General features: G+C 35.6%; 2 protein-coding genes across 2 annotated transcripts; one reads left to right on the top strand and one right to left on the bottom strand.

Moving 5' to 3' along the window:
• The first annotated feature begins 853 nt into the window (after nt 1–853).
• On the top strand, nt 854–3,864 carry LOC126680884 (uncharacterized). The gene is made up of 5 exons (XM_050376147.2): nt 854–1,100; nt 1,198–1,669; nt 2,103–2,613; nt 2,716–2,797; nt 3,556–3,864. Exons 1-5 carry the CDS (start codon nt 1,041–1,043, stop codon nt 3,781–3,783), a joined length of 1,353 nt encoding a protein of 450 aa, XP_050232104.1. The 5' UTR covers nt 854–1,040; the 3' UTR covers nt 3,784–3,864.
• A 715-nt stretch (nt 3,865–4,579) lies between these two features.
• LOC126680881 (alanine aminotransferase 2-like) lies at nt 4,580–9,150 on the bottom strand. The gene is made up of 15 exons (XM_050376140.2): nt 8,759–9,150; nt 8,411–8,461; nt 8,204–8,254; nt 7,767–7,832; nt 7,619–7,680; nt 7,291–7,369; nt 7,010–7,114; nt 6,756–6,866; nt 6,418–6,555; nt 6,263–6,337; nt 6,072–6,192; nt 5,824–5,978; nt 5,579–5,653; nt 5,075–5,278; nt 4,580–4,935 (listed from the first exon to the last, which is right to left on the bottom strand). Exons 1-15 carry the CDS (start codon nt 8,957–8,959, stop codon nt 4,819–4,821), a joined length of 1,611 nt encoding a protein of 536 aa, XP_050232097.1. The 5' UTR covers nt 8,960–9,150; the 3' UTR covers nt 4,580–4,818.
• Nucleotides 9,151–9,394: the final 244 nt, after the last annotated feature.

The raw sequence follows: 9,394 nt of genomic DNA on the forward strand, positions 1-9,394 counted from the left end.
CCACCGCCAGGTCTTACACATGTTGTTCATCACCGAACTGGTTCTACCTAAATAACATCTAATAACCGCATTTTCATAAAAAAAACACACCATTCTGAACAAATACATCAGCCTCAAACGCATGTCTAAACCCTTTCTGGTTCAGGAAAATTATCAAACAGGTTGTGTGCATAACAAATTTTTCCAAAATTTGAACTTCAGTTTTCGAATTTAGTAATCAAGAAGCCATTGTACTGCAATTTAGAAACGAAAAAATGGGCATTGATTTGATTTAAGTGAGCTATGTTCAGTGAATTGTCGATTTTAAAGCTTAGAAGTTAGAACATCATTTTTTTTTATAATAAAGTAGAGATTGAGAGCCATGAATTTGCAGATTTTGGTTTTTGTTTAATTTCTTAGGTTTTTCATTTCAGTTTTCCTTTTTTAGATTTAAATGTTTGTGGTGGTGGAATTGACAAAAGCTATGTTAGCTTGGCCGGCTGGTGATTCATGAAGTGGAGAAGAAAAATTAAAATAATGTTTCTCAGTTTCAAAAAATAAAGCGGAGCAGAAGAGAAGAAAAGGAAAAAATTCTTAAAAGGTGCTTTAATTTATATATATTGTACACATTTTTATAGGGATTAAAAGTTACAAAATTAAACTAATTTTTTCTTTCACACTCTCACATAACGCAAGTGAGTTACATTTGCCATTTTCCATCCATAAAAGGGCTTTAAAATTAAATTATTGACAAGTACAGGGATCCAGACGTAACAAACTTTAGGATAGGGACCTTTCAAATAAAACAGATAAAGTAGAGGGGCCTCCGCATGGGTTTTGCCTTTAAAAAAATTGAGCTACTCAACATATATAACACCCATGTGAGGTCTTGTAGTGTAACAGTATTTTAGGCCATGATTCTTTAGTATGTTTTAAATGCTCTTATTTCCATTTTAAGCTCTACTTTTATTATTCAACTCACTTTACCATCACTCAAATTTATTAACAACTGAGTTAGCAACTTAGCATTTACAAATTGCAAGAATTTCCTCAACAAATCCATGGATCACAACACCACTACTCCAAAATACTTTCAATCTCCATTCTTTGGTTCCAATGTGGTAAAAACTAGACAAAAAACAGCCCATTTTTTATACTCTTGTTCTTGTTTTTGGGTCTTAATTAAATTTTCTTGTTCTTTTTTGTTTGTGATTTTAGGAGCTTGGAAAAACTAAAGACAGCCCATTTGCAGTTGCTGATGGATTTCAAGACCCACTTTGTAAACTCAATCTTAAGGAAACATCTGAGTTTGTTAGGTCATTTCCAACTGCTCAAAGAAGAAATGGAGTGAACTCAGTAGTTTCTCAAAGAAAACTAATGGAAGCTCCTACTACACCTGGTAGACCAGTGTTTAACTATAGTTTTAGTCATAATGTTGCAAGAAAAAACTTCCCTTCTAAGTGGGATGATGCTGAGAAATGGTTGAGTTGTAGCTCTTGTAATGAATCTCCTGTTCATGGGGTTAAGACATCAGCATCAGCAGAAGCTTGTAATGCTTTGAAAACTAAGCATATTGATGTTTTTTCGGAGAAATTAAGGGTTAGTGAGGATAAAGATTTGAAATTTGGTTCTAGTTTTCAAGTGGGTGGTTTTAATGGAGGTTCAGTTCCTCAAGATGTGGTTCTAAAAGGTAAAATTTTGGCTTTTAGTTCTCAGTTTGTCCCTTTTTTGCTCCACTTTTGTCTTCTAAAAGGTTTGAAGCTTTAATCTTTTTTCTCCACTTGTTGATTTTTCTATTTGTTTGGAGATAATGCATGCATTTTTTATACCTGAAAAATGGGTTTTGCTTTTTTAATTTTTGTTAATTTTTAAGTTTTTTTTTTAGTTATCTGAGGAAATTGAAGTAAATGTGAAACTGTGAACTGTACATAATGTTGTCTTAAACAATTACAATGTAGCTTATGAAATTGTATAATGTTTATGGCAATAGAATTAGTTGCATTAGAGTGTTAATGTCTATTTAGAATGGTTATTATCAATGAAGGTGTAATTCATTGGGTCCAGTTTTTGAATGGTGAAGTTGTGTTCATTTTGAGCCACTAAAGCTTGTTGGGAAAATGCAGATAGGTTTACTGATGAGGTAGAATCAGTTCTGCCGAATCTGAGATATTCGGAGCCATCGAAAGAAGGGTTTCTTTTCAGAAACTCGGCAACAGAAACAATGAAAGATGCGGGAACCGGAATAATTCATGAGTTAAAACACAGAGATATTGGGACAGAAATGACTCCGTTAGGCAGTTCGAAAACATCCAGATGTCATACACCGTTGAAAAGTTCATCACCGGCACGTCATAACACGCCTGCTGATAGGTCGGGTCCTTTGCCCTTGGGGAATTCTAGTAGCACCAACAGCACCATTGACATTGAACAGTTAAATGAGTGTCACTTGGCCAAGCTACAACTCGGGTCGCAATATGATTCTGTTACATCGAATTGGAGCTCAAGAGAAGAAGAGGAAGAGGAAATATCAAAAAGCTTAAGACACTTTGAGACGGGTGTTACTTCCCGGAAAAGTGTCTCGGATTCACGAGCTGCTGCCTGGGAGGAAGAGGAGAAGACAAAATGCTGCCTCAGGTAACTCTCTAGTTAAAACTTGAAAGTTCGCATCTTTTTTTTTTATATCAGTCTCTTCTGTTGGTATAGTTTATTGAGCGCGGGTTTTGACATAAATTACAGATATCAGAGAGAAGAAGCTCAAATTCAAGCTTGGTTGAATCTTCAAACCGCAAAAGCAGAAGCTCAATCAAAAAAACTAGAGGTAATTCAAACGATGCACTCTCGATTCTTTCTTAGGCATATCGATTCAGACCATAAAAACATTCTAATTGTTCACTTCTAGCCGGGTAATTTAAATTACTTGAATCACTAGTTTAATGCTATTAAACTCAGTAGCAAGTTAAAATATTCCTAAGAGTTGGGTTGGGATTGATGTAAGCCATGTGAAGAAGCTATATTCTTGTATTAAAATGTAAGTATATCTTATCCAGTTGTGCATATCTATCATATGGCCTTCATTGTTGACTATAGTTGGGAGGTAGTTGTCTGCTTCATCGTCGGCTTCTTCGCCTCGAGCCCCTCCCTTTTAGTGGATACCATTCATCTGCTGTTTCATTGACCGGTCCATCTCTATCGGAGTGTTTCATCAATTCAAAATATATTCTTACTTCTAGGTTCATGCTTATTGTTTAACCATTTAAGAAATAGCAAGAAAAGCTACTAGTCATCTTGTTCTGGTATAATTTGTGAGCCCCATGTGATATAGCATTTAAAATTTTGTGGGGACTTCAGCAGTTTTCTTGAACAATATTTAATTATAATATGACACTGTATATCAATTGGGGAACAGCCTCCTAGTAATGCTGCTGCGAATATCTGACAATTTTTTTTGTTACAATGGGGGAGGAATCGAACTTAGACTCATAGGTCGAACTATAATGTCGAAATACTCGTAGGAACATTGTTTTGTTCTATATTAATGAATTGAAACCGAAGTTATATATTCTGAAAATGTAACAGGTGAAAATACAGAAGATGAGATCAAACTTGGAAGAGAAGTTGATGAAGAGGATGGCAATGGTGCAAAGAAAAGCCGAAGAATGGAGAGCTGCAGCGCGCCACCAACACACCGAACAAATTCAAAAGGCTACTCAACAATCAAAGAAAATTATCAACAGACATAATAACTTGCAATTTTCAGGCCATGTTGGTTGTGGTTGTTTGCCTTGCAACACCTACCCTTATTAATCAAGAAACCATTTATAATAGCTCTTCTTCCTAGGGAAATCCAAATCATATTTTTAAATTTTTCTTATATCTTTTTAGCAATCATCTGGTGAATGCATTAGATCTATGTAGCACGGAAACGGAAAAACTGATATATGGTCAAAAGAAAGGGCTTAGGTAGGCACAGCTGATAAGGAGAGGCTAAGCATGTTGGTGTGTTCAATGTTTATTCATAATCATAAACAAGAAATGGCAAAACAGTGGACCACTGTTAGGTTGCTACAAAAGCAGTACAGTACTGTACTACTCATCATAAACTAGATGCACCCACATACTAGCCATAACAACAATAGAGTCTAAATGAGTGTTGTAGATCAATGAGTACCCAATATCCCTAAGAGGGGTGTTGGTTCGGATACAACTGAACTGAAAATCCAAAATGCTAACCGACTGATTGACTAAATTATCAAACTGACCAAAACTGAACCAACCAAAAGTCGTTTGTTTGGTCGGATTTGGTCGGTTGGACATTTTCCCCATCCCCAGTCCCTATAAGCTAAACTATTAATCCCCATCACATGAGGATCTAATATTGTTAATATATAGACCATTGATCACCTGAATTCAATTTGAATCTACATGTACATAAGCAACTAGCTTGGGAAAGAATGGTTCAAACTTCAGATTCAGGATAAGTCTCCAAATTCTACATTCATCTTCTTTAAGGACACTGATATTAGCTAGTTTTTATTATGCCTTCAAAGTTCATGAATTCCAATTTTTTTGGGGAAACAAATTTTTTTTATTGCACAGCTCAAGCACAAGTCGCCAATAAATTACTAGCAGAATTAGTTACACCCAAAATTTCAGAGGGGAAACTGGAAACTTTTATTTGTATGGAACTTGCATCTCTCGGACTAAAAAACTGAAAAACAAAATGTCTGCTTCTTTAACAGAATGAATAAAATGCACAGTAGCGCTGTCCATGTATGCGTTTTTGACGTTGTCAGTATACCTTATTGTGCAACTCTCTTGATTGTTATGGAAAATCCCGTGTCAGTCACGAAACTCATCCATGAAACTTTTGTGAAACTCTGATAGCCGGGATACAATTGCTGGAATCTTATCCTCTTGAGGCAGTATTGTGCATCTAAAATGCCATGTGGCGGGAACCTTCAAGAAAGCAAAAGAAACGCAAAAGAAACAATCAGCTGAATGCAAATCGGCACACCACTGTATACCTAAAAGAGTGTAATCAAACTAAAAGAAAAATACACATAAAGCCAGTTTGATCGGAAATCATAATACTCGCCTGTCCAAAGCCCGAACCAGGAACAACAACAACTCCAGTTGCATTGAGGAGACGCTGACAATAGAATGCGTCCGGGGCTTTCTTTGCAGCTTCTGCTGCTTTAATTGCTTTTTCAGGAAGACGAATGCGGGGGAAGAGATACATTGCTCCCTCTGCCTTGTTGCATGTTACACCCTCCAATTCGTTGCATGCATCTTCCAATGTCTGTCATTAATTAAAAAGATTCAACATAGAATACCAGTAAGAGAAAAAAAAAAAAACCATTCTTGGCCACTATATGGTTCTGCAATGTTATTCCGCATGTACAAAATTGTCAAAAAATTGAATTTAACTTGCCAGGAAACATGTATCCAAATAATTTATTAAAATAATAATACTATAGCTCTTTAAACAAACACTTCACAGTGACTGAATTGCATAATTCAGTAGCCAAACTAAGCCTGTCAACTCAAAATACAGCTTCACCACATTTAAACCATAATAAATTGATTATGCTAAACTGACCTTTGCACGTCTTGCAAGTGATGATAAAATCCCATCTTTCTCTGCAGAATATGAATCATAGGATTCATCTCCAACCTGCATACATGTATTGATATACCACCATGGCAAAACATAAGTAGGGTTCTCAGTCCAGAATAGCATTGATATAACTGATCATGTATCAAGCATGCCTAACTTTAAGAAGAAATAACCCTCAAACAATAATAACAGAGAGAAGAGGTAAATATAACAAGTTAAACAATAACCTTGGGCGGACTCATGACAAGGCTAGCGAGAATTTGGCCAGAAATATTGGAACAAAGATTCACAGATGCTACTTTGTAAATTTGCTCATTGATTTCAGGAGCAAACCCAGTGACCTCCATATAACCCCCTCTCTTTCCACATTCTCCATAGTACCCTGAAAATAAATGCATGTATCTGTAAGACGAAGTGCACATTGAAATTGAAGAATTGCTTAAACTTCTTATTCTCCCCACAAAAATCATATTACCTTTAGATACAGACTGGAAAGATACTAGGGATAAATCATCTTCACCATACCCCATAGACCGAGAAATCTTCTTAAATGAGTGAAACTGCTTTTCTGGAACATATACATTTTCTTGATAAACCTGTATGACATGCACATGGTAAGATGCCTAAAGCATAATTTTTATTTTGAAAAATCACTTCAGATCCTACCTCATCAGCCAGAAGAACAAGACCTTCTTGCTTGCAGAACTCTACAATTGCTCGTTGATTGTCCTCAGGAAGAACCTGCAAATAGAGTGAAATTATTTAACAGAGCATGAAGAGTTGCCCCCACCACAATGGCACAGAAGCCGGTTACTTCTCACCTGTCCAGTTGGGTTGCCTGGATTAATGACAACAACTGCCCTGACAGTTATACCTTTAGACTTGGCATCCTCCAATTGCTTCTTAAGCTCAGAGATTTCCAATCCCCATCCAGTTGCTTCATCAAGATAGTAAGGAACCTGCAGAAATCATAGTGATCTACTTGAAACCAGAAAGTCCGAAAAACATTTGAAGGATATTAAATAATCGTATCCTACTTAAGGAAAGTGAATTTTAATTTCATGCTATGGGAACTTTCAAAGTTATCAACCAGCTAACAGACCAGAGTATCTTAGCTAGGCAAAATAGTTAAGATCCTGAAAAATATGTTTTGACATACCAGACTGCCACCATGTAGAGCAATGGAAGCAGAGTACAAGGGGTACTGAGGAATGGGACAAAGTATTCCGTCCTTCTCTGATCTAATTAGTAATTGCATCATCATATGAACCTGGTAAAAGACATAGATAATCAGTTATCTATACTCTTGGAATGAGTGCGCGTGTGGGTGGGTAGGTGGTAGAGAGAGAGACACTGTTCATGACAATGGAGGTAAGTAAAGTTTTAGAACACAAGTATGAGTCTGAATCTCACTGCTGGACTTGCACCATCTGTCAAGTAAATATCATTTGGATTAGCTGGAAAACCATCACGAGCTTCAATTCCAGCAGCAATTGTCTCACGCAATCCCTTGATACCCTGATGCAGGAAATGAACTTAAGAACCATAACTCAATTGTCACATTAAGGAATATTAAAGCCTAACCAAAAGAATTGCAGGCCTCAAATTGGATGCTAAAAATATCACCTGACAGTAGAATATTAAAACCTAACCAAAAGAATTACATGCCTCAAGTTGAATGCTAAGAATATCACCTGACTATGACTGTAAGCACCAGTTGCTCTTCCAGGAATTTGATCGAGAATTTCCCATGCTCGCTCAATGGCATCAGTGCTATTACAAGTAAATAAGTTAGTGAAAGTACTGAAATGATGCTCGAGACAAAAATTTAAAGAAATTAAAATAGACTGGAAGCACCTTTTTACCAGCTCACTTAGAGCGGCAAGGACAAAAACAATCTTACACTCATAAAACAGTATGATTGACATTGAAGAATAGGTTAAAGGAGAATTCATTCATTTGGAAATAAATTGCAAAACACTTGTTAATGACTCATTAACCCAAAGTATCAAAATAGAATACCTGAACAAACCCTGTGTTTCACTTTTGTCCAAAATAGCAGGATGGGCACATAGCGCAAGAACCTATAGATGGAAAAATATCATTAGTGGGAACGGTGCGGTGAATACAAACTTCGGTGTTTTCTCTAAAGAAGCTATAGGAAACTAACCTCTCGGAAAAATGTTATTGGCTGCTGACCAAGAGATTGAGGATTCCCAATATTGCAGTACAGAATCTGTTAAAGATGTTCTGATAATCAGTACCAAATGACCAAAAGTTTTATAAAGAGTATCCATTTAAAAACGAAGAAGTTTATGAATAGTATATTTTCTGTTTCTAAGCAAGTTTATTATGCCTATTTAGCTACTGGTTTCTCGAACTTCGGCATGGAATATTTGTTCATCAAGCCATCATTATTAAATTCTAATGGGAGTCTTAAATTTTTAAAAAAAATCTGCAGATTATAGTTAACTTCACTTTATGTTGAGTCACCATGATATACGTAGATAACTAAACTGAAAAAACATCAAATATCTTTCACTATAAATGCTAAAACATACAGACAGACCCAGATAATTCTTAGAAAGCGCAGAAGAATAAAAATACCTCATCAAATGGATGGGAACCTGGGTTATCCTTTAACTCTTCTTGTAACCGCTGTACACAAGCATAAAAATTCCATACTCAAACTCAGATGCATATGACTCCTAGAAAACCACAGGGATAACAAATATAATTGAACTTCAAACAAATGGAAATGTCCACTGATCTAGTAGACTAGTACAACATAATACAGTTGGTCATATGAATAACCTGTGCAATAGTGACGATTTCCCCACGGACTGCATACTCACATTCCAAAACCTGGAGACAGGAAACACAGGGGTCAACCGACATGAACATAAATCAAAAAAAAAAAATGAACTGATCAAACATCTTCCAATTAATAAAGTATTAGAGTACTACTGTGAATTATTTAGCTTCTGCATATTCTAAGTGGCATTCTATCGAACACTATGTAGTCATTAAGTTAATTATCAACAAAACTAAAAAAACAGAATCTTTCAGCTAAATAAGTCAAACCCAGATGGTAAAACAAGTCAACAAAGAAAACCCAGAAGCCAACCAAACATTAATAAGTTAAAATAAAAGAAAAAACACCTTGGGATTAATGGTGTTAAGAGAAAGAGGAGGAGCCATAGCTGATGAAGACGAAGGGAAATCAAGAACAGAAGTGGAAGATAAGAACCGTGAATGATCAGAAATGCTTTGGAATTGATTGTGATTGTGATGGGTTGGATATGAATTTTGAAAGTAACGGTTTTGGAGGGATTTAGCTCTGCCAATTACGAATCTCCGCATCCTCTTTTATAAAGCTCTGCAGATGCTGATTTTGTTGAGACTGAGGAGAATCAAATTCAAATCAAAAACTTTTTGGACAACTGTGGCCGAGTTTTTTTATTTTAAGTTGAAAGAAAGAAGAGAGAAAGCGACTGTTTGGTGTAATTTTCGTGTGGAAGATTGTTTGTCTGTGGATGGCTAGCTTGCCCGGCCCGGCAGACTAGCATTACAAAAATAATAGATCTAATTATTTAAAAGTGAGATATCAAATTATTTAAAAATGAGGTATCAAATTATTAATATAATTAAAAGTGAGGTGTCAAAAAGTTAATATAATTAAAAATGAGTTATCAAATTATTTGAAGTGAATATCAAATTATTAACGGAATTAACATAATTTCTTAATTAATAACGTAATTAAAAATGAATTAATAAATCGTTTGATTTTTAAATAAG

Source organism: Mercurialis annua, linkage group LG5 (genome assembly GCF_937616625.2).
Source record: "Mercurialis annua linkage group LG5, ddMerAnnu1.2, whole genome shotgun sequence".
NCBI classification, from domain to species: Eukaryota; Viridiplantae; Streptophyta; class Magnoliopsida; order Malpighiales; family Euphorbiaceae; genus Mercurialis; species Mercurialis annua.